Source organism: Peromyscus californicus, unplaced genomic scaffold (assembly GCF_007827085.1).
Source record: "Peromyscus californicus insignis strain IS unplaced genomic scaffold, ASM782708v3 Scaffold_18__1_contigs__length_77618521, whole genome shotgun sequence".
NCBI lineage: Eukaryota > Metazoa > Chordata > Mammalia > Rodentia > Cricetidae > Peromyscus > Peromyscus californicus.
In genome coordinates this window covers 52,117,986-52,143,723 of record NW_026294480.1, presented here as the reverse complement: position 1 = coordinate 52,143,723, position 25,738 = coordinate 52,117,986, and the positions used below count along the sequence as shown (strand labels likewise).

Below are 25,738 nucleotides of genomic sequence, written 5' to 3'. Positions count from 1 at the left end.
TATAGTTAAATTTTTGGAAATGTTTGCTTCAGTGGAATGCATACCAGACAATAAAATATTTTTCTTGGGTTTTTTTTTTTTTTGTTAAATAAGTTTTAAAGTTACAGGTGACCACGTTTCTTTAAGTTTCCTGTGATTTACCTCCTTTGTAATCCCTTCTGTGACAAGATAATAAGTGATACCTAACCTTGTCATCAGGCTTTCTTAACACCTTCCTCTTTATCAGAAATGTAAAAAAAAAAAACCCCTACAGTTCAGACTTGGCTTGGCCTGTTTTTTGTACTGCCACCTTTTCATTTTTGCTTTTTATAAACAGTTGTTACTCTGTTAGCCTCGTGTTTAGACGCATTCAACTTACCGGTTGGTTCCTGTGTGGGGGCATTTTTGAAGTCCTCAACTGGATTGCAGTCTCTTGAGGCTACAGAGCAGTCTGGGGATGGGCGTCAACGGGCACACAGCACAGAACCAAAATGACAGGCAGACTTGGATGATTTGTCTAGTTCCTTAATTTTTCAGGTGAAAAAGTGAGGATTTCCAGAAAAATCCTATTTTCTTTCTTCCTCCCTTCCCTTTCTTTCCTGACCAACATTTGTTTGTTCGTTCATTCATTCATTCATTCATGGGTGGGGATCTTGCATGGTCCAGGCTAGCCTCAAACTATGTACAGTCAAGGTTGACCTTGAACATTTGATCCTCCTTCCTTCACCTCCCTCTCCTCAGTGCTAGGATTATAAAAAAGATCCTATTTTCAAGCAGACTTTATCCTCAGAAGCAACAAAGGAATGAAGAGACATGTTAGGAAATTATTCTCTGGAGAAGATAATCTTTGAATGAAAATCCAAGTTCCATGGGTTAGTGATACTGTTAGGCATTTCTGTGTAACAGTTGCCTCTTACATTAAAACGTTGTATCCTGCAGGAAGCACCTTAAGCAGGAAGGTAAACAACTCAAAATAGCTTGAGGAAGTCCCTGAAACTGATCAGATTCACTCGGCCCCTCCCAGCCAGAGTAAGCAATGAAAGTTGAGAGTTTTTTGCTGCAAAAAAGACTAGAAGAAGCAGAAACCAGCCTGAGGCGTCTGGAAACGACACTCTCCAACCCGTTGAGCTACCTGAAGGCTGTGCAGTGTGCTCCGGGTTCATATCTTTTACCCATGTTGGGGTGGCTTTGGTGATGCAGCTTTGAGTCATTTCTGCTCCTGTAAGTGACCCCTCACCCATATTTCTGTAAGTAACCCCAATAAAACTCATTGGGTCACCAAGTTGAGCTTTGATGGTATCTGTACTTTGTTCTGTCTTGGGTTCTCTATCTGGGGGTGAGTAAATATCCATGTTGCATCTCCCCAGGAAAAATTGTGTCACGCAATACCCTCAGGTGCTTATGTAAACACATCATGACTTTAGTATGTGGCCATGGAAAACAGGAGGACTTATTTAGAAATAAAGTAAGTCTCGTGTCTGTATTTTCTTCCTCTCCCCATCCTTCTTTCCTCTCGTCCCTTTTCACTCTTTCCCTGCTTGCTTCTTGAATACTGACACATGTCTTCTTATTTTGAAACTTCCTTTATCTGCAAGGTATGCTATTAGACACCCAGAAAAAGTTGTTACTGTCTGGCAGGGAAGAATAACCCTCAAACAGGAAACACTGCCTCTCAGATGAGACGCCCGGCATCGTGGGCAGCACCATGTACCGTGGGCCATTTCTTCATTGCTCAGAAGTTTTACTCTGAACTATTCCCTATCTCCGTTGTCTTAATTCAGCTTTCTCTATGAATAGTAGTACTTAACCAAAGATGATGTATCTCTAAATCTCTGGACTTTCTGATCGAGACTGAGTGGGTTCTGAGTTTCTGGGTTCCCCTTATTTGGAGGAGACCTGCAGTAGAGCTTCTCGAGATGGTGGCGATATTGTATTTTGCAGCAGGCTTTGGACAACAGCCACTAGCCACATGTGGCTTTGTGCCCTTGAAATGAGATTGGCACAACTGAGAACTGATACTTGAATTTCGAGGTAACCAGCCACACGTGGCTCAGGCTCCTGCACTGGATAGAGAGTTTGGAGAGCTTGAAGATGTGTTGATTTGTGTTTTCATCCATTCCTGTTTTCTGTGGGTCCGGCCTCTGCCCACCAGCGTCACTGCCGTCCTTGGCCCCTTTGTTTGGGCCGTTTTGTGGGTTGTTATTTGACACCTGTCTACCTTCCCTGCCCCAGCCTTAGGACCGTCTTTACATTGCACCTGAGAATTTTGTTTCACAGAAGAAGACAGTTGGGAACCGTGAGAAAGAATTTGTTTTTAAATCCCTGATGCCCGATTCACTTGTCATTCATGTTTTCTTTCTGACAGCATAAATACAGTTTATCTAGAGCAATTGAGCCTTTTAAAAAATGAAAAATTGAAGTGATTTTTTTTTCTGATATTATAACCAAAAGTTACTTATGCCGTTGAAACTACTGAGAGGTCTCAACTTACTGTCTTGAGACTGCAGAATATTTTTATATTCAGAATGAATCAGACAAAGTAATGTGTATAAGCAGTGATGCCAGAAAAAATAGTGGGTATAACTTTTACTTGATATTAGTGTTGTACAAATGTCCCCATGATTTTTAGTTTTGGATGAAGCCGAAGACAATGTTTGCATGTGCTCTCAAGAGAGGCTAGCCTAGTGTCTAATATTTCAAATTAAATGATGAACTTATTAAATACAATTCTCCATTTTTTTTCTCTTTCTGTATAACCAAGGAATTATTTGTCCCAAGAGCCATGGACCTTGACCACTTGCCGATGATATGTAAAGTTTTGTATCTCTATGTGCATGTGTCTGTCTGAGTAGAGGGACTGTGATTGTACAGGGTTTATTTACTTGGGGACCCGAGACCTGCCCATGATTAAGTCACTTACTAGATTGAGACAGTGCTGACTGTGGCCATTTCTGTTTGTCACTCTTTGCGAGTTTAGTGTCTTCCCACCGAACAAGGACTCGATACATGAGTTTGGAATGGAGTTGGAAACAGTCCTTCTGCGGGTGGCACACACCGCCTTTCTTTTTGTCTAAACAAACAAACAAACAAACAAACAAAAAAAAAAACGATCTCTGACGACCTTTCTCTCCTTTCAAGCTTCTGATGTTCGGTTTCCATTATTGCTTCAAGACAGAGCGACGGAGAATGCTTTGTCTTAGAACGAACAGCTGGAGTCAGAGAGTCTGGAGAAGTTACTTTTGCTTGCTTGTTTTCACGTGTCCTGTTCTCTACAGAAACCTGCTTTCCTATAGGCCTTGACGTCGATTGAAAGGATGTCACTGTTTCCTAGTTTTGTTTTCCTGCCCAGAACAGGTTAGTGACTCCACCACCAATGTCACAGAAGTGAAACCTTGGACCAGTTGCTAATCACCCCCCCTTCTATTCCACATACCCCACTTGGGACAGCAGGAGATGGCGCACAACACTGGGAGAGGTGTGGTACCCAGTACATTGGCTTTGTTCCCCGGCGTGTGCCTTGGCTTATGTGCAGTTCCCTATCTGCTCACATGCAATTGAAGATACAGTTTTGCTCTTGACAGGCACCAAAATACTGTTGGCGAATAGTAAATTACATAGAGACTGACATACGGATTCTGATGAATTGAAACAAACTGATAACAACCACAGTGGGCCAGTGATGGAGAAAGTGGTCCCTGCTAGGGCTATTACAAACCTTTTTGGGAAAAGGAATAGGAATGAATAAAGATTAAAGTAGTGTTCTTTATTCCTTCATCAGGTATAAATAATGTCTGTTATTTTCTTTGCTATCATTTTGGTTCTTTGAGCTTTTGTGTGTGTGTGTGTGTGTGTGTGTGTGTGTGTGTGTGTGTGTGTGTGTGTGTGAATCATGATGATATACAGGCTCCCTTAGAGGGTGTGATAAAAGAAATGAAACTGGTTTCCATGTGTGGTACATGCAAAGCAGACTTCAAAAGATGGAGGCTGACAGGGAATGCTTTCCTGACAGGGGCTGCTCTCCTACCCTTCAACACGATGAATGAGAAACCGTGATAAGAAGCAGGGAGTGCTGCAGTTGGTGGGACATGTTGGCAGAGCTGGTGTGTGGTTGACACACCAACGTCATGACGTCACCATGAACGTGGGACTTGTGTGACATGTATATACTTAGACCAGAGGGCTCTTGACATATTAGTTACCCTTTGCTGTATAGGGAAATTATCCTCCAAATTTAAGCAGCTTCAGAAACCAAAACCAAAATGTTAGAATCCAAAGTTTTCTGAGGTAGTGACTCTGGAGTAGATTAGCTGAGCTGTCGTGCTCCAGGTCAGTTCTTGAGGTTGTGGCCAGGATGCAGCCAGCTGATTTCCTTGACAGGGGCTGGAGAGGGCAGTTTCAAGATGGCTTCCGCACACCGCAGGCACATTGCTGCAAGCTTCTGTCCAGAAGCCTTGATTCCTGAGTCGTCCCAGGTGGACCTCTCTACAGGGCTGATTGGCTGTATGAATTATGATAGCAGTTTCTTCTGTGTGAACATGAGGCGGGAGGAGCTCCAGTGTGAGTCCACAGATCTGAGTGGAAACATAGGCAGGGAAGGAGTCCACCTTTTGTAGCCAGGCCTCAGAAGTCACACATCCTTTATGCCGTGCTCTGTTCCTTAGAAGCAAGCCCCAGACTCTGACCTACACTCAAGAAGAGGCTGTTAATGTCATTCATGAAGGGAGAAGTGCCACAGAGTGGATTGATGTTATTGTAGCACTACCCCTGAGCAGCAGAGAATCTCCGCTTAGTGTGGCATCCCTTTGGGCACCTTGATGCCTTCATCATTGACTTCTGGACCCTTTCTGTGTCTAGATCATCCTGATTGGGTTTTGTCCTTGGGAGACTGTGCTTCTGTGGGAGGACTTTTAAGCCTGTTCGAGGATTCTGAGCGAAACATCTGCAAGAGCAGCCTTTCTTTGGCCGGTATTGATTACTTCTCACAGCGTAACTTCTAAGTCGCTCTCTTGACTTTGATCAGTCAAACAAGTCTTCAGAAAGGCTTGAGGCAGGGGGCAGTGTAGCTAATAAAAACTCTGTTCTGCTGTAGACTCTACCCTGTCATTTGCATTCTTTAAGAACGTAGATTTGGCTTAGTTAATACCTGGAAAGAAAGAGCTGCCTCTCCTGTAAGCAGATCCCCTCAGAGCACATGCTGCAGGAGCCCTGGCAGCTCGGAGTAGAGCCACTTAGCCCCAAATTGTGTCATGTGGCCGCTCCATAAACCGAGAGGGGCAGTTAACAGCCTTGGATTCTGGGTGGCTTCATGTGTATATATTTCAATTATTTCTGGTTCATGTTTCGTAACTGGGGCTCTCCTTGGTTTTGGCCTCAGTCTGGGACGTGCTGATGGAGCTGCCCCTGTCCAGAGCAAGCAGTTGATGAAACGGGAGTGAGGAAGGGCTTTGTGAGCATGTGGTTGTGCACCTTAGCCTGAGCATGGTGCACATCCACTTTTCTCATACTTACTGGGCAGAGTCCATGAGAATTTTGTATCTTCAAGGTGGAACACTCAAAATGGTCTCTTCCACACTCGTGGCTCCAGCATCTACTATGTGGAAGCATCTTCCAGCTTTTGAGGATTTACCAGAGAATGACACACACTCAAATTTCTGACTTTGGGAATAAAACAGGAATGGGTAGAGTGCGAGTCGGGGAGGGGAGAGTGGAAGAAATCCCTATTCTGAGCATATTTTCCTGTAGATCAGATAAGGTGATCTTAACATGTTCTCTTCCACAGTGAAAGTGTTGTGACTCAGGTCTGTCTTCTGAAGTGTGTGGATGTGTGTGTGTGTGTGTGTGTGTGTGTGAATGTGTATGTTCAGGTGTTTGGGGTGCACTGTGTACACAAGGACATGGAGGTAAGACATCAAACTTAGGTATAGTTCCTCAGGAGCATCCACTTCCACTTCAGTTTTGAGACAGGGCCACTTCATTGCCCTGGAGTTCATTGATTCTGTCCAGCAACCCTCAGAGATTCTCCTGTGACTGTTCCACCCCCAGTACCATGTTTACAAGCATTCTACCACACTCCAGAATTATACTGTGGGTTCTGGGGGTTGAACACGGATCCTCCTGCTTGTATGGCAAGCATTTTTCTGAAGGAGCCATCTCCCCAGCCTGACTTCTGGGGTTTGATTGTGCTGAATACTTTGGTTGCTCGTATTCCTTTCCGCTAACTTCTTTGACCTTTTATTTTCAAACTTGATTAAGTACCATTGTTGTTGATTAAATTCTGAGCATGAGATATTGTGACTGCCTAAGATTTTGAATTATAAAAGTCTCTAAAAGGTTTCAGGTAGATGGCTTCCCTCTTGGAGAGCAGTTATTGAAGTCTTGAATTATTGACGCCTCTATTGTCATCTTCCTATAGATCTTTCTTTTTCTTTAATTAGCTACAGTGCCTTATTAACTCATGAAAAATGCCACCACTTAATGCTGTTTCTGTGATTTGTGTACTAACCATTTCTAAGTTTTCAGAAATAATTCTCAAGGTTGACTTTCTTACATTTTCCTATTCTCCTCACTGGAGAAGAAAGGACACATATTTACATATGGTACATTTATTTCACATCTTAGTGAAATGTCATTTATGTAACACAGATGTAAAATGATCTCATACTTTCAGATAGATAATCTTGCCATTCCCTCCTCGAGGACACTGGGATATTTAGCTCCAGCCTGCTTGAGTTCTGGGTGGGGTGGGGAACAGTCAGCTTGGCTTGACCTCTGGGGGCAGGGGTTCTTGTGGGACAGGAAGGAGATGAGTGTCAGTGGCTTTTCAAAGGCGATGGGGACTGGGCTCCACACTAAGGAAGTCTGACTTAGCCAATGGTATCGTTTCCCGTGGGAAAGGGCATCGCAACTTAATTTCAGTCTTTTCTTTCTGCCTCCAGGGTGCATCTCTTTGCCATGTGGAGAGCGAATCTGCTGTCTTGAGAGGCTCATATTACCACGCTGACCGTACCTACCATTTTGCTGAGTGTTGGGGCTGTAGATGAGAGATGAGGCATAAAACTTGGTAGCGATGCGTTGACCAAGGGACAGTATTGTACTTTTCTGCACCAAGTGCCTGGACCCAGGTCGTCAGTGTTAGTAGTTTGTGATTTTTCCTGCCAAACAGGCTGAGTCTTTTTCCTCAGTACGCCCACCGTGTTTGACACTCGTGGTTTTTGTAGGTGATGTCCTTGGAGCTGTCTGTCCTCTGGTACCTGCTGCTGTGTGACTTGACTGTGAAGGATTTGGGGGTGTCTTGGTATTATGAAGTTGCGGGTTGTACTGTGACTTCATCCACTGGTCCTTCTGGGTAGGCATAGGAAATTGTGAAGAGCCATCGGCAGGAGTCTTAGCTGGTTGCTGGGTGTGTCTATGGGTAGGTGTTCCTTTTGGTTTAAGCTACAGGGCTCTGGTCACGTGTGAACACTTTGAGAAGAAAGCATCAGAGCTGTGGTTCCTCAACATGGGGGTCATGACCCCGTTGTGGGTCACATATCGGACATCTGCATCATGATTCATATCTGTATTCAAAATTACAGTTATGAAGTAGCAACTAAATAATTTTTGGAGGTCACCACAGCATGAACTGTATTAAAGGGTCGCAGCATTAGGAAGGTTGAGAACCACTGCATCAGGCTGTTGTAAACTCTAAAGAGAGACGGGAGGAGAGGGCAGTGGAACACTGAAGAACACATTCTAGACAAGGAAGATTGGGAATCTGCCATGTTTCTAGGCTCAGCCTTTTGGGGGGTGACTGATCTGGAGTTGCACAGTGCAGGACTTGTGCAGTCTTGTCTGTCTAAATCCTGCCCACTGTGGGGTTGCTTCAGCACGTTCTGCACTGTGCCATGCAGAGATGCACATGGTAGGTCATTTCTCTACTTCGGTATTTTCTCTGAACATCATCTCCCTATGTCAGTCTGTGCTCACAGGCCTGCTGCAGACACACGTTCCTCACTCCCTTTCTTTCGTGTGTGGTTTCCTTGGGGTGAGGAGTTTCTGCTAGCTGGTGTCTTTTGGAGGCAGTCTTTGGGGGCTTAGAGAACGGTGGAGTGGAAATGGTCCAGAAGTACAATAAGAGCCTCATTTAAAAAAAAAATCACACAATAGGAATTGAAAAGAGGGTGGGCACAGGGGAGCCTCTTTCATGTCTTAGTTGGCCTGTGTCAGTGTGGACCACACTCAGCAGTAACTTGGAGCTGTGAGTCTGTGACTGACACCACAGGTGCTGGGCTGCATGTACAAATGGGAGAGATGCAGGAAAGGCAGGAGTCAGCAGCTTTGATACCTTTGTTAAGTCACTTAAGCTCCCTGATGAAAACACCCGTCAGAGGGTTTTCCTGCTTAAGTGAGATGACCTGCAGAGAGCAGTTGGGATGGTACTTGGTCTGGATGGGGAAGGGCCAGGCATTGAGACCACAGATAAACGACTCTACCTAGTCACCTTGCTTGCTTTTTCCCCCCAAGCATGTCAAACTCATTCTCATGTCTGGGCCTGGTACTCCATATTCCCTTGGTCTGGAAACCTCCCCTTCCCCTTCCTGAACAGTGTCCTTCCATCTCGCATGCCTCTAGCAGGTGTCTCTACCCACCTCAACCCCATCAGGGCCATCGCTGCCAACTGCCAGTATTCAAATGTCCTCACTCTAAGCCATATTCTCCTTTCTTCCGTATAGCCAAGATTACCATGTGAAGAAAGATATTGTGTTAGTCACCACCTTATCCAACAATGTTTGGAGCATAGTCAGTGCTTGGTGAATTTGTTAAATGAACCAGGCACCTGCAAACTTGTTGTATAAAAATCTGGACAGTTAGTATTTTAAGTTTCTTGGGCTATATTACTGTCATACTACTCAAGTCCACTTTCATACACTGCATACATAAGACATAAGTGTACCAGTGGTCCATCAGCGTTTTATTTGGTGCATGTCTGTGCATTGTCGATGCCTGGAATCGCATTAATGATGAAGGTCAGGGATAGATGTTAGTGGTTGTGGTGACTTATAGCTAGGTTGTACCTAGGCTCCTTAGTGATGGGAAGGATGGTTTAGCGTTTTTTAAATTTTTTTTATTCATTTTTATATACCAACCACAGATCACCCTCTCATCCCTCCTCCCACTCCCCACCCCATCTCGCCCTGCCCCTAACCCACTCCTCATTCCCCCTCCAAAAGGGTAAATTCTCACATGGGGGGGACAGCTAAGCCTGGTACATTCAATTGAGGCAGGACCAAGCCCTTCCCTCCTGCATCAAGGGTGAGCAAAGTGTCGACCATAGGTAATGGGATCCAGAAAGCCAGCTCATGCACCAGGGATAGATCCTGATCACACTGCCAGGGGCCCCTCAAACAGACCCAGCTACACAACTGTCTCCCATATGCAGAGGGTCTAGTAAGGTCCCATGCAGGTTCCACGGCTGTCATTCTAAAGTTCGTGAGTTCCTCTGAGCTTGGTTCAGTTGTCTATAGATTTTCCCATCATGATCTTTTTGTCCTTGCTCATAGACTCCCTCTTCCTTCTCTTTGACTGCACTCTTGGAGATCGACCTGGTGCTTGGTTGTGGATCTCTGCATCTGCTTCCATCGGTTACTGGATGAAGGCTCTATGATGACAGTTAGGGTATTCACCAATCTGATTACAGGGTAGGCCACTTCAGGTACCTTCTCCACTGTTGCTAGTAGTCTGAGCTTAGGTCATCCTTGTGGATTCCTGGGAATTTCCCTAGCACCAGGTTTCTCCCTATCCCCATGATGTCTCCTTCTATCAAGGTATCTCTTTCATTGCTCTCCCACTCCATCCCTCCCCCAGCTTGACTATCCTGGTCCCTCATGTTCTCATCTCCCATCCCCTCCCTTCTATTGCCCTGTTTAGCTTTTAGAGAAATGTGGAATTGGAGGCCAAAGACCATAATGCTGGTGAGGCAGCAGCCTGGCTTCTGACATCCATGATGATATGCATGTGTAGTGAGGGACAGGCTTCCCCAGCTGGACCAGTCACATAGGTGTGGCTTCATCAGTCAAAGCTGTGCATCCTGTGGTATGAGCTGGGTTTTGTTCATCTTTAAACAAATACATGACAGAGAAAAACGATTGCTTAAAATCCTCATATAAGAAAAAAATAGAAAAAAAAATAGTATTGATCCATTGTAAATTTGGGTTCTTAAAATTACATTTAATTAGCTCATAATAATTGTACATCTATTTACATTGTGATATTGAAGTACATGTATACAGAGTATAAAGATCAGGTTAATGCAAGCGGCAACACCATTGCCTCAAACTATCATCGTTCCTCTGTGTGGAAAGCACTCAGATTCCTCTACTGGCTAATTAAAAATGTAAAGTTAAATATATTGATTACAAATAAAGTAAATGAACATTAGAAATCATTCCACCCATCAACTGCATCCGTCTGCCACCCTCTGTCCGTTCTCCCAACGTCCCCACCCGCTTCCACCCCCAGGAAGTGTGTTGAGGAGCACACTCCCGTGTCTGCGGAGTGGAGTTCTGTGCTCCCGGGCAGATTTGAAGTTCAGACCTGCAACTTTCTCTTAGTGTGTCTTTTGATTTCGGCCTTCGGATACACATGGGTTCAGCACAGAATCCTCTCACCAGTGAGATGTGAACAAGAAGGGAAAGGATGGACCCCAGGGCATGAAAGACCGAGTTAGTTCAGAGGCTGAGTGTAAGGTGGCTTCGTGGCTCATCTTTCTGAGTCTGTTTTCTGCCTTCTGTCAGAAGACAGCGTGTTCACACTTTCTGAGGTAGAATTGGTTGACACAGCAGCTTGTCAGGTTTCCTCTTGGAGGTTTTTGTGCCCTCATGCATTTTTGGTTTTGTTCTTTGGGAGGAAGGGAAATAAAGAATTCTCACTCTTATTGGCTAAAATTTGGTATGATTTTATTTTTTTCTTTTCCTTTTTTTTAATCTTTATGTGCATTGATATTTTTGCCATGGGTATTGGGTACCCTGGAACTGGAGTTACAGACAATTGTGAGCTGCCATGTGGGTGCTGGGAATCAAACCTAGGTCCTCTGGAAGAGCAGCCAGTGAGTGCTCTTAACCACTGAGCCGTCTCTCCATTCCTGGGTGTGATTTTAAATAATAGTTCCAGACTTACTGTTTGTGAACATGTGAGGAGGAGAACGCCCGTGATAAAGCTCTTTAGCCCGTCCCAGCAACCCTGTTGGACTTCCTTATACAGCTCGACCTGGTCTTGAGGTGCCTCTAGGAAGACTCAGGAGACTTGTCAGTGAACCGTTTTCTCTTTTTACCACCCTGTAGCTCTGGTGAATACTTCTTTTTGTGGAGTTAAGAGCTTGTACCAAAGGAAAAAAAAATTCTTTTCCTGGCCTGATTGTATGTGGATGCTGATGACATTTCAATCCACCCTGTGCTCTTGTAGCCTGGAGCAGAGTGTTCTTTCTGGCAGAGAGAGCATTGGTCCTGCACATAGCTCTACCTTCCATGGAGAAGATACGTGTGTGAGGGAGTTGACTTCATGGTTGACCAACAAAGGGGGGTTTCGGGGTGCAGTTAAATCTCCCCCATGCTTATAACCCAAATGAAGAGTAGAGTATGAATATCCAGTTGGCTGGATTTCATCTTCTCCAGTGTCAACCAAGCTATTTTCCCTTTTCTCTTTCCCCATTTTCTTATCCATGTCCTCTTTTCTTTCTTTTGTGTGCCTTTCTTCCATTTGCTTCTCTTTGATTCTCCAGTTCATGTCAGTCTGACTCTTAGGGACTGGGAGTCCAGATGGGGAGGGTGACTTGGAGTTCAGCTCTAAGGTGCTGTGAACTATACACAGGATAGCTAGACATCAGCATTATTAAGCAGAGTTCCATCGCAAGCCTTAAATCCAGAGTGCAGCTTTAGTAGAGGTAGGGCAGATACTTGGCACTATGTAGGCCAGGATGCCAGGATGGCAATTTACCATCCTGGTGAGGCAGGTCCCCAGCTGTGACTGCATTTCAGAGGCAAGAAAAGTCAGCAAATACCCTGTAATCCGCAGACCTCAAGTTCTGGGAATAGAGGACAGGAAGAATAGTAATTGTGAAGCAGAGAATGAACTCCAGGAAACAAAGTATTCAGCAGCAGGATGGGAACCTGGTCTGCTAGAAATTAGGCATGGGCCATACCATGTGCTAAGCTGAGGAGCTGGCAATGCAAGGCTGTGGAATTTAAAATATTATTATCTGAAAATTTAAAAATGATTTTAAGGGCTGGAGAGATGGCTCAGTGGTTAAGAGCACTGGCTGCTCTTCCAGAGGTCCTGAGTTCAATTCCCAGCAACCACATGGTGGCTCCCAACCATCTGTAATGAGATCTGGCGCCCTCTTCTGGCATGCAGGCATACATGCAGGCAGAACACTGTATACATAATAAATAAATCTTTAAAAAAATGACTTTAAAACTTACTGTGAAATATATTTATAAATGTTTATTTCATAATAAGCATTTCCTAACTGTCTTAGTGTCTTTTCCTGCTGCTGTGATAAAATACTGTGACAAAAGTGCTTAAGGGCTTATTTCAGTTTGCAGTGAAAGGTTACAGTTCATTTCCTGCAGGAGAACTCACAGTGACTGACCCTTAAGGGTGCAGGCCACCTTGCACCTGCAGTCAAGAAGCAGAACAGAGTGAGGCTTGCGCTCAGCTGGCTCTCCTTTTCATGCAGTCCAGGACTCAGCCCACGAAATGATGCCACCCACAGTGGGAGGGGCTTCTCACCTCAACTGAAGTAGTCAAGACAGTCTACTGCGGGCATGCCTAGAAAGCTCACTTTCCAGATAATTGTCGACTGTATCATGCTGACAAAATTATCCATCACAATAATACATTTATTAAGCCAGATAATAAATGTGTAATAACATTACTTCTATGTATTATTTTTCACTAAGAGAGAAGCTGGGTCTTCTTTGCTTCTATCACAGACAGCCAAAAGAGGAAGGTGAAGGTCTCGGGGGACTCGCAGGCTGGGAGCACACGGGACATTTGCTGTGTTTTCCGAATTCCTCTTACTGATCTCTTTTTCTCTTCCTCATCCCCCAGTTTTTCCTCTTGCTTCTTCTCTCCTATCAGATTCTCTGGTTATTTTCCTCCCCTTGAGGAGAATGAGAGCTGAGAAATGCAGCCCTCCTGGTCCTGGCCCACTCAGCCCCTGGAACCGTTCCTTCACCATATTCCCGCTCGCTGTAGTTTTAGTCTTTGTCTCGATTTGTCTTTCTTAACTATGTCTGTTTTAACCTGATGATGCCCCTGGGCGCCTGAGAACTTGTGATACGTGATTCTTAAGAACTTTCATTTTGCCTTTTGGGTCAGAGTTCAGTCTTCAACTCTGTCCACTGCAGACTTACCCCAAAAGCCTTTTTCCTCTTAATGGAAAATCAGAAAATGAATATTTATTTATAGGTTTGTTTAAAAAGCATTTACAAGAGGAGCTATCTTTGCCCCCCCACCAAAAATATAAATAAATAAATAAAACTCCATAGTTTTAACTTTTAGTTTTGTGAATGTAGTGGAAGAAAAATCCCAAATCTGACAAAAAAAAAAAAAAAAAAAAAAAAATGAGCCTGAGAAGGGGTCGGAAGAATGGGAAAGAAAGAGCCAGCATTTCATTGTCTTATTGTATTACACTCAGGGTTGAATATTGACCCACAAGAATCCTGTGAGGAAGATACTGTTACCTTTATTTTACTGATGAAATTAAAAATGGTTTGCTTTTGGACTGGAGAGATGGTGCAGTGGTTAGGAGTACTTGCCCTTCTTCCAGAGGACCTGAGTTCAGTCAGTTCTCCTACCCACATGGGGTGACCTGTCACTCCAACTCCAGGGGATCCAGTGCCCTCTGCTGGCCTCTGTGGGTACCTGCACATACGTACACACAGGCTGCATTTAAAACCCACATACATGAAAATAAGATAGTTCTTTAAAATTGTTTCATGCCTAGATACTTGCTTTGGAGTGCTAACCTCTTCCTTGCCACATTCCTGGTTCTTTCAGGAAATAGGATGTGGCATGTTGGCAGCTCCTGAGAACCAGGCCCCGGTGGACCAATTGATGGCTAAAAAAAGATAGGCATTTAGGGGAAACCCCAAAGAAGAATTAAAACGCATGTCTAGATACTCCATGTCCTTTCTGGTCTAGCTTCCAAGTTGCTGACCATAATCTATTTGAGCAATTGTGAGCAAAGGCTATGCATGAGTAATGCAGTATTGCTCAGACAACATAGTAAGGAAAATTAATTCATGAGCTGCCAGACCACCACTGTACTTAAAGCTCCAGAGTCCCCAAAACCTCTCAGAGTCTACTGTGTTGTTTTTGTGGTAGCGGTTTTGTTTGCAGGCATTATCCCTTTGTTTTATATCTTTAGCTCTAAGCCATTGTCTATCTATAGTGAGCATTTGGATCATCTTTTAGGACGACTTTGGATTGATGGAATATATGATTAGAAAACTACCAGGAATCGTTTAAGCTGGTTACAATAGCAGCAGCATGCTGGGTGTGTTGGGGCTTCTGGAGGCAAAGTACCCAAGGACGCACAGCAGGATCTACAGTGGGTCAGGTCTAGACATTTGGGTTCTGGAGTGGATTTGTACACCAGCTAAATATCTTTGTATCTTGTGTGGGCCTCGGTCTTCCAGTAATATCAAGAAATATTGGATTGTATACATTTTTTGGCTGCTCTACACTGCTAATGTATTGTGATTCTTGAACACTGAGCTGAGGGAACCACCTGATAGGCCACCACGTAGGATTTAGTTGGATCATTTGGACTTGTTGACAACAGAATTTCAGCATAAGATTTTCTCTACGGAATATTCTCAGTTGATTCCCCAGATTCTTCTGCTTTACCATGGTAGCCCTGTCAGAGACATGGGAGGAACGGGGCTTTGAAGTCAGGGAACTGGGCTTGATCCACAAGGTTATCTCCTATGGCGCTGAGGATGTTGAATTCTTGTATATCTGTTCCCTCATTTGGTAAGTTAAGAATAGTAATACAACCTAACGCCGAGAAAAGGGGAAGTGGGCATATGATGCCAGCTTCTGTGGTAGCATGTGAGACTTTTCCATTCTGCCTTATACTGAAGGGAAATAACCCGGGGGAAGTGTTTTCTCTTCCTGCTTATTAACCAGGGTCAGACTCTTTAGTTATATTGCTGGTGGGGACAGGAGCGTATCGAGGGAGTTTAATGACTTCAGATATGTAAACAACTGCAGGCATAGATTAGATCCCTAAATAAAGGTCAGGGAGACATCTGGAATATTAAAGCGACAGGAAAACAGCTGATCCATATATGCAAAGTCAAGTTGTACAGTTCCCTGTGTTTCCCCAGTGTCCTATTTCTAAACCAAACATTGAGTACCAATTAATATTCTAAGAAGTGTATGGGAAAATGCCATTTTTAAGGCTGTCAAATAATGTTAGCTCTGTTTTTCCTATCTTTTAGTGGTTGGACTTGCTGCTTAACGTACGTGTAATAAATACTCAGTTGCAATTAAGTGCCTGTGCATAGCACCCTTCCTTGGATGATAACTATGTTCTCTTGCTGGTGTTTGATGTGCGTGTGTGTGTGTGTGTGTGTGTGTGTGTGTGTGTGTGTGTGTGTGTAGACGTTCATGAGCAAAGGAATTGACCTTCTTGACGTTGAGTTGACAGGCAAGTGAGATAAGGTTATCCAAGTGCTAATGTACATGTTTCACTCAGAAGGGAGGAAAGAAGATCAATGATCTGAAAACAGGGAACCTGGTCGTGGCTCTGTTTAGGCCATTGTAGTTTGGTCTAACAATGCATGCTAGGATGTTTCTGAAACTTACTTCATATTGCTAATTGAAGTTTGTGATGCCAGGAATTCATTATGAAATTAAAGATGGAAGCCAGGCATGGAGGTACATGCCTATAATCCCAGTATTTGGAAGATGAGGCAGGTGAATCTCAAATTTCTGGACTTTGTCCCCCTGCTAGATATCAAAGATAGAAAAGGATATTGCTATCCAGTACACTTTCCAGTTTAAATATATTCTATTGAAGAGTTCTGTTCTGCTTTTTAAAGTGGCCATTCAATGAGAAGGTGATCGCAATAAACAATTAAATCATTTGAGTGAGTTAGTATTTGGGGAATTGTTGACTTATCAGACCTTGTAAACACAAACATTCTCATTTAGTTCTCAAAAGCTTTTTTTTTAAGACAAGTCGTAGGCCAGGCTGGCTTCAAATACTAAGTAGCAGTGACTGGCGTTACACTCTGATTCTTCTGTCTCCACCTACTGAGTGCTGGGATTACAGGCATGTGTCACTACCCCCAGTGTCTTAATTAAGGTTTCTACTGCTGTGAAGAGACACCTTAACCACAGCAACTCTTATAAAGGAAAACATTTAACTGGGGTGGCTCGCTTAAAGTTTTAGAGGTTCAGTCCATTATCATCATGGAGGGGTGCATGGCAGCATGCAGACAGACATGGTGCTGGCTACATCTTGATCAGAAGGCAACAGGAAGTGGACTGTGTAACACTGGGTGGTATCTTGAGCATAGAAACCTCAAAGCCCATCCCCACAGTGACGTACTTCCTCCAAAAGGCCACACCCACTCCAACAAAGCCACACCTCCTAACAGTGCCACTTCTTATGAGTTTATGGGAGCCAATTACATTCAAACTACCACATCCAGCTTGTTCTCAAAGGTTTTAAGGTGACTTACTACAACGCATAACTTAGTAGGGGAATAATTTAAAAATAGATGAAGACAGACAAGAAGAAAGGAAGCATAGAGCAAGAGAACTCAACAGTGGCATCTTGACATATGGCTCCAATAAGTCTTTGTTGTTGGGGCCGCCCTGTGCTTTGCAAGATAAATTTAGTAGCATCTTTGGACTCAGCTACTACACTTATCCCAAGTCCAAGAATGACTCCAAGCACTGCCAATGATTTTGTGTGTGTGTGTGTGTGTGTGTGTGTGTGTGTGTGTGTGTGTGTGAGAGAGAGAGAGAGAGAGAGAGAGAGAGAGAGAGAGAGAGAGAGAGAGAAACTGTGGTTATATTTGTGTTTGTGTATGTGTATTCATGTATATGTGAGTGTGTGTGTGGTTATGTGTATGTTCATGTATGTATGTGTGAGAGTATATCTGTGTGTATAAGTATGTGAGAGTGTGTATGTGTGTGTTTGTGCATGTGTGTAAGTATGTGTATGTGAATGTATATGTGAGTGTGTATATCTGTGTATGTTTATATATATGTTTGTATGTATGTATGCATATGAGTGTGTATGTGAATGTACATGTGACTATGTGTGTGAGAAATTGTGTATATCTGTATATGTGTGTGCTTGTGTATGTGTGTGTATGTTTATGTATGTGTTTGTGTGTGAGTGTGTGTGTGTGAGAGAGAGAGAGAGAGAGAGAGAGAGAGAGAGAGAGAGAGAGAGAGAGAGAGATTATGTGTGTGTAAAGACAAACGTCTCCACGAACTGACCATCCTACTTCATAGGATAATGTGAGGTGTGTCTGCACAAAGTTTTGGTTGGAGATGGGACACATTCCACTTCCTGGGGAGGAGTCAGAGATTGCCAAAGGTGTCTGGGGAAACTGGGCTAGGTATGTAGTTCCCAGGAGAAAGCCCACCCGCTGCCCAGCAGCGACAACACTGGTCCTGGAGCTGGGACCTAAGACATCTTTACAGTGTCTCTCTCCTGGTCTTGAATGCAGCTCCCAGTGAGTCTGTATTGTTTACTGTTTGTTTGCCTACTCGGGTGCCTCAAACTAAGCCTGGCATAGTGCTGCTTGCTAAACTGGGTAGAGTGGTACATACCTGTATTAATTCCAGTACTCAGGAAGCTGAGGAAGGTGGATCTTGAATTGAGGCCACCCTGGAATAGAGACTGTTTCATACAAGAGAACAACAAAAACAACAAAATGCCTAGTAAGTACTCATAAATGGAGATGAGTGTTGACCAGGGCCCAGTGGTATGCACCTCTTCCTTGCCCGTTATGGATTTGAGCAGCTAGATTGGTAGGGCTTTTGCTTACAGCATCACTAAGTGGAAGCCTGTGTTCTGGGGGATGTAATCTAGAATGATTGTCAGCAAAATCAATTAACAGACCCAATACAGTATGGTCAGGATTGCCACTCTCTTGGTGGTCTGACAGGTCAATACTTAGACATTAGGATGCAGTGAGGGGACATAGCATATTCTTTAGGCAGTGCCAAGAATAAGAAGTATTTTTTTTATGTACTTTTGAGTAGTGCAGAACAGAGGTAAGGGTCTGTGAGAAGTATGCCTCTGAAGGGCAGGTGAATAAGGAGCCAGCTCTTGTCAGCTGTCTAGGAGAAGGAGCAAGTGAACTGAGCCTGGGAAGACAGAAAGTGAGCACTAGTATTTTAGGTTATGGATTGCTTGATGTGCTCACCCCTTTCATCCACCATCTTTGTGTCCTCAGCACTGCTGAGATCCATTCTTCAGACAGAAATAGCTGGCCTGGGATGTGGCCGAAGAACTCGGTCACTGAGCATTTGGAGGGATTCAGGACCCCTCCTAAATGTGATAACATGGCTGATGATACATACAAGGACAAGAAAATGTGGCTTCTCATGTATCAGGCATTCTGTGTTCCAGTATGGAAGCATTTGGCCTGGGATAACTATACAGGAATTTAAACCAAATTTTCACTTAAGCTATACAAACAAAAAAACAGAGTCCTGGGTAAAGTTATAGCAGATTCAATTTCCATGTAGAAACATTCTCCTAGGCAATGGAAGAGGAAAACCAGAAAGTACCTACAGCCAACACAAATGGTTGTAAAAACCTTCTGTTTACGGGTGTTCAGGTACTTACACGTGTGAGACCTGTTGGTCCTCCCAGCCAGCTCGGAAGATAAGTATGATTGTTAGTCATGTTCTGAGGTGAAGAAATGGTGCGTTAAGGGGTAAATACCTTAATGGGGTCACTTAAGTGCCAGCTCTGATCATCTAGCCACCGTGGAATTAGTGTGAATCCTGCAATGACTATCTTAGCTATAGGAGGCTATTCTATCAGGTTTTAAATACTGATTGTAGGCTTTGCCTTAAAAGTAAAATCTAATTCTAAAATATAGTAAAGTCATTCCAGGTTGCCTTTTTGATTCTTTATTGAATGGTAAAGAAAAGAAAGAGCAAGTACTTAGAGTTATAAGCAAGTAGCTTCATAATTCAGGTGCTTTTGTATCTTTGGTTTTGATTTTTTAGACTGCTTAATATCAAGAAACAGAATAACTGAGCAATGTTTTCATAAACTACATTACTAGTCAATCCCTTTCTCTGTTTTAAACACAAAAAGGACTTTAGCAGTGAGGTTCCATTATGAATGCAGATGACATTGGTGATTCCTTTGAACTCATGAACTTTGGCCTTAGGGCACATGCATTCAGGATGGGTCTTTAAAATGCATGTGTCACATCTTGGGAATGAATGCAGAATTACAGAAAAGAGGAATGAAGCTGAGAGACATTGGATTGATGGACACAAGTGAATATGCCAGTAGGGATACAGTTAAAAGGTCGAATAATTCATTATTTAGGAATCACCTTCAGAGATAGCCCTGTTCAAAAATTAGCATACTAGTTTAGTATATATAAAAGGCTCTTTTAAAGGATGCCATTTGATATAACCCAAGGCTCTTCCTATTCATGAAGAGCTCAATTTTGTGAAAGTATGTAGCATTTCACCTTGATTACATTTGGTGTAATTTTCATATTTTTTCGACAATAAGGGCTCTTTATGGCATGTGTTCTCTATTTTTACTATTGTTATATTTTGAATAAATACCTCTATATACCAGGCATTAGCAACTCATTTATCATTTATTCATACTAAAAATATCTGTCTGTCTATCTTTCTTTTTCTTCTTTCCTTCCTTTTTTTTTTTTCGGTTTTTTGAGACAGGGTTTCTCTGTGTAGCTTTGCACCTTTCCTGGAACTTGCTTTGGAGACCAGGCTGGCCTCGAACTCACAGAGATCCGCCTGGCTCTGCCTCCCGAGTGCTGGGATTAAAGGCGTGCTATTTTAGGGACAAGGCAGCAGGAGAAACAGACTTGTAACATTTCTTGTTACTCACATCACAACAGAGGAAGAATGACAAAATCAAGCATGAAAGGTCTCATATGTGACCCGACAGTAGATGCTATGAAGAAAAAGAAAGGGAGAGGACTCAGGTGAGGAGGAGGGTGTTCTACATCGTCAGCACCGAAGCCTCCCAGAGAGACTGTCATTCGAATGGAGCTCTGGAAAAGTGTGGGGGCAGGCCAGCTAAGATGCCCAGGAAGGTGTTTGGGGTCATTTCAGTTCTGCAGGAGAACAAGGGGTGCTGAGACCAGTGGGAGTGTTGGCTGGGGTCAGGCAGGTGGTAGGACCTACCAGGCCAGTGTGTCGACATGGAGTTGGCTCTGGTAAAAAGAGAAACCAGGAAAGGACTCCAGCAGACCAGGCGGGGGCATCTGGCATATATGCTTGCAAAGGGTCACTGGTGACTGTCCTGAGATTAGTGAGAAGGCAGAAGGAACCTTTGGGAGGTTGTTAGAAGGGAGGTCACCGTGGCAGGGACAAGGTGGGTAGTAGGAGAAATGAAGTGATTGGGTTGTGAGATGTGTTTTGAAGGATGAGTTAGCAGACATACTGTTGGAGTGTGGGATGAGGAAGAGAGGTTAGCATGGTCTGTAAGCTTTGTGTCCTGAGCAGTGAGAAGAAATGAGTGTGGTTCCTTGGTGTCTGAAATGTCTCCTCCTCTTCATGAGATCCCTGTAAATGCTTAGCGACCGTGAGGGCACAAGGTCTGAAGTTCAAGTGGAAGAGAGTAGTTAAGCTGGAAGCATGGTGTTTGTGGACAGTTATAGTGTACACTATAGAGGCAGGTAGGTGGCGCCATGGTGGGGGCGTTCAGCAGAGGAAGATGTGCCCATGGTCCATAGCTGCAGATGGTGAGTGATGGGAAAGGCAGAGGAACTGAAGATTAGATGCTCTCATAAATGCCCCGACTGACTTGCATTCGTCTTCATTGAAGACAGAAGCCACATGTAATCATGATAGATTCTATTTTTCTCAGCTCTTTATCAGACAGCAAGCCATGAGGGAGACGATTAGAGAAAACATAGATAGGAGTCTATTCCACGAATGAATTGTGTGTGACCAGCAGTCACAGGACCAATCATTTTGTGAACTTTCCATCACATTTGGACTAGATTTCTCTTGGTCATGCACCTTTGGTTCCCTAAGATGCTTTCGTGGTTCCTGGAATAGGCTTCTAGGAAGAGCATTTGTCTGTCTTTGGCATGTAGTGACCTGCTACACCTCTGTCTGAATTCTAAATTTAGTCATGGGTAAATGGACCTTTTCCCAGTATGCTGTGGCTCTTCCTTGATGTAAATGACTTTGTGAAAACCAACATATAGGGATTTTTGAGGAAGTCCTGTCATGGGAAATCACGATTTGCTATTGGCGGATAAAAGAAAGGCATCTCATCAGAGATCCCTTTCAATACAGTGTGTTTATGGATGATAGCATGCTAGCTGACAAAGGAGTGGACTGGGCTCTGTAGCAGCCTGCGGTCTGCCGAAGGAGGGAGACTGGAAATGCTTGAGTGAGTAGAACAAGGCCATGCTTCAGTGCCCGTGTGCCTCAGTGAGAGTTTCAGGACATCCTCTGCTTAAACTTGTAGAGCGCCGACTTTGGGGTATGGAAAAGTTGGAAAACATTAAATGGAAATCAGTTAAATGGCAATGTTCAAAGTGACAAGTTTGATATGTACGGTCAGCTCTAGGGTATGATGAAGTGGTTTTTAAGGGATCGTGAGTGTTGGAATCCCAGCAAAAAAATGGGAAACCAAGTGCCAGGCTGCAGCGGGCCATTTTGAGGAGCTTTGATTAATTGTTATAGAAAGACTAAAGCCACTGACAGTGCAGAAAATTTGGAAAAATGATATGTTTAGAGGGAGCCCTATTGGGAGTGTGGATTGATAGAGGAGGGAAATGGGATCTTGGAGCGTGGTTCTGCTCGTAGGTTTTTCTCCAGTTTTTGAGCCATTTTCAGGCCTCACTGTTCACTGCCTCAATTTCCCCGGGTTTAAAATAGTAGTCTCCTCTTGAGGCTATGATTCTGATGAAAAATCCCGGCCTATGGACTTCATTTCTGTGATGGAAAAAGGAGCTGTTTCTCTCTGTCTCTGTCTCTCTGTCTCTCTCTCTCTCTCTGTGTCTCTGTCTCTCTCTCTGTCTCTCTGTCTCTCTGTCTCTGTCTCTGTCTCTCTCTCTGTCTCTCTCTCTCTCTCTCTCTCTCTCTCTCTCTCTCTCACACACACACACACACACACACACACACACACACACACACACACACTTTCTCTTTAATTTCCTTCTCTTTCTTCCACGTGCCTGTGTCATTTGTGACTGTTGACAATATGTAAAGAGATCACATAATTCCTACTTAGGAGAGTCCTCCTTCTCTTTTTCTTCTTCTACTTCTTTTTCAACGCTCTGTTGTTTTGTGATACAACACTCTTCCCCAGAGTAATTAAGTGTAATTCTGCAAGCGAATGAAAAACGGGTAGCAGAAGCTGACGGACCTTAAACAATAAATATTTGTGTTTTATACAGCTGCCACTAGTAATTAAGAGAGAATAACTAAGTAGAGTGGACCTGAACCCGCTCGATGGCTTTGAGGGGGGCGGCCACTCATTCTCGGTGCCCTGACTAGGAGGAGCGAGCATGGAACATTTTGCTGAATGTCTGTGGTACATTGCCACCTTGTGGCCGCAATTTTCCTAGACATGGAAAAGAGCAACTTGATAATACTAAGTCTGGCTTTCCCTTTTGACCTTAATTCAAAAGATTGGAGATTTTGTATAAGAATATATGGATTATAGAATAGATGAGTTTAAGAGATTATCTGTGTTTTTAGAAGAGGCATGTCTGCAGCTGATTCTGTGAGGGGATCAGGGGGTGCACTCGCATGTGTCTAGTGGGGAGAGGTGAAAGCTGATTGGGGGAAAGGATAGCATTTCCTCCCTAGCACATAGACAGAGTATGTTCATTCTCTCACTTAATTCCATCCCATGCTTACTCTGAAAATTTTCAATGCAAAATAATAATAATAATAATAATAATAATAATAATAATAATAATTAGCCGTTTTAAAAAAGAAAAATGGGTAAGGATATACAGTGGTTTCAACAATACAGCACCAATAACCTCTGTGTTGCTTGGTAGAGCGACTGCAGTCGGACTACAGATGGAGTACTGCATTTTTCTAGTTGCTCATGAGTAACTGTTCAGGTGCTTCATTGTCTATAAGATTTAAGGGCAAAACGTCTAAGGCTAGACAGGAATCTCTCCTTGGAGGCCCCCTAAGTGGACACTTACGTCATGAGCAATAGTCTGGGCTGACCCCTTCAGATGAATACAGCTCCTCCTTCGGAAGGGCTGTTTCTTTGAGAAGTGCCCTCTGGGGTTCCTTCTCCTCCTGATTTGGCTTTGATCCTAGAGTGGATGGAGTGCTCATTCTTCAGGGTCCTCTCACCTAAATACCATCTGGCAATGAAATACAGTAAGGACCCCAGTATCTGGGAGTTGTAGGTGGTTCTTATTAAGAAGTACTCAAAATCCATTGCATGCTGCCAGCAGACACAGGCGAGGCTGGGAGAAAGTTCACAGCTTGTGGAGCTGAACCGACGAAGGTTCAGTCTCAGCTCTCTAGGGAGGGGAGACCCACCAGCAGGCACTGTTTTCTTTATGCAGAGATTTTGCATGTGCCGCAACACATGGACAGACAAATGGATGGCTTAATCTTTGACATTCTTCCTCCTATAAGAACATCTATGATAGTCTTAAAAACAAACCAGATCGTTACACCCAAGTGCCCATCTTTTCCCATGAAAACAAAAGAGACTTTGGTGAAACCTCCCTTAAAATGGCATTCATTAAGCTGTGCTGTCCAAGTTTTTCCTGCTTTTAAAATTGTATGAAGTTGGCCCTTTTCTGGGACAACTGGAATTTCTGTGAGTCTGTAAATAGTTTGGGGGCCCTTAATTGTGGTAAGGACACATGTATATGCACAGGAATATTTTCGTCCTTAATAACTGTCTCAGAGCACACACAGGTATTCTGACTTGCGGTGAACATTTAGACGGTACCACTCTCCTCAGGTCTGGAAGGTGTTCTCATGAAAGTAGAACGGATCTTGACATGAGTGCTTTAACCCAGGGGATCCTTTTGTAGAAAGCCATCTATTGAAGTGACTTTGGTTTCTCTGATTCTTGTGACAGGCTTTCTTTTTAAGAGCCAGCGAGTGATAGAAGGATGTATTGATTTCCATTAAGGGCTGTGGTGCTTAGAAATTCCTCTCCTGTGTGTGTATGTGTGTGAGCAATATATGAGATTTGATCTGTTCTTATATAGCAATGTTTCGTATGGGGGGTCCACAGAAGGACATATTTTCTATAAGGGTCCAGGATACACATGTATACATGTATAATTCAGTCATGAAATGATACCTTCCTGTTTTGTGTGTGTGTGTGTGTGTGTGTGTGTGTGTGTGTGTGTGTGTGTGTGTGTTTGTGTTTGTAGGGGGTTGGGTGCACCTGTGTGTGCATGTGGGTGCCAGAGGTCAACCTCAGGTATCATTCTTCAGGTACTGTCCACCTTTTTGGAGAGGTTCTTCATTGGCCCAGAACTCTCCGGTTAGGCTAGACCAGCTTGCCCACAAGCCCAGGAACCAATCTCACCAATATGGGGCTGCAATTACAAGCATGTGCCGCCATGCCAGGCTTTTTTTGTATGGATTCTGGGGGGAGGGGCAAACTTGGATATTCGTGCTTTCATGGTAAACACTTTGCTGACAGAGCCATCTTTCCAGCCCTTGTGGAGTTTGGTGATAACCACTAGACTGCGTTAAAAATTGTGGTCATAATCTGTTGAACTTAATCTCATGACCTTCTCATGTGTTGTGACCTGCCTTCACTACCTGGTGCTGTGATTTTGCACTGAGCAACACTGGCTCCCAGAAAGAAGGCATAAGAATGAAACCTAGAACTTTCCGAACTAGGACAATTAAAAACAAGGTTGGACGGAGCGTGTTTAGAAAAGGAGGTGCAAAGAAGATAGCCTGAGAATCCATTGTGTTGAGTGTCCCCAAGAATGATGCCACTGTCCTTCTCTCTACAGCTTGACCACATTCTGTCTCCACCACCCATGCCGTTTCGGAAATGCAGCAACCCAGATGTGGCTTGTGGCCTTGGAAAGTCGCTGAAGTATAAGCGACAGCTGAGTGGGGATGGGAAGCAGCTGCGGCGAGGGAGCCTGGGAGGAGCCCTCACTGGTGAGTCGGGGCAAGTGGGTCAGAGAAGGAATTGTGCGTCTCTTACAGGATCCTGAACAGCCTTGGAGTTCTGCGTGTGAAAGCCTGCCTGTAGACCCTTCTGTGGAGTCTCATTTAGTCCAGAAAGCAGTTTAAATTAAGGACTTGAACAGTAAACATTTATGGAATATGGTTTATATACAATGACCGGGTCATATTTTCTATATACACAAGTGCATTTAGTGAAATTTATATTTTGGTGTAACTACCAGCATGATCAAAATATAAAATGTTTCTGTCCCCAGTATACATGCAGACATACACACACACACACACACACACACACACACACACACACACACACACACACACAATTCCTTGTCCCAAGGTTACTGTGGATCTGTTGCCTGTT

The 25,738-nt window shown here is 43.7% G+C and overlaps 1 protein-coding gene across 6 annotated transcripts in view; it reads left to right on the top strand.

Annotated features, from left to right (window-relative positions):
• Nucleotides 1–25,738, top strand: part of Mast4 (microtubule associated serine/threonine kinase family member 4) — a 590,473-nt gene that overhangs the window by 143,593 nt on the left and 421,142 nt on the right. For all 6 annotated transcript variants that reach the window (XM_052743383.1, XM_052743380.1, XM_052743379.1 and 3 more), the window contains exon 2: nucleotides 25,194–25,347. In XM_052743383.1, the coding sequence (XP_052599343.1) occupies nucleotides 25,194–25,347 (154 nt within the window). The remainder of the gene's footprint in view (nucleotides 1–25,193; nucleotides 25,348–25,738) is intronic.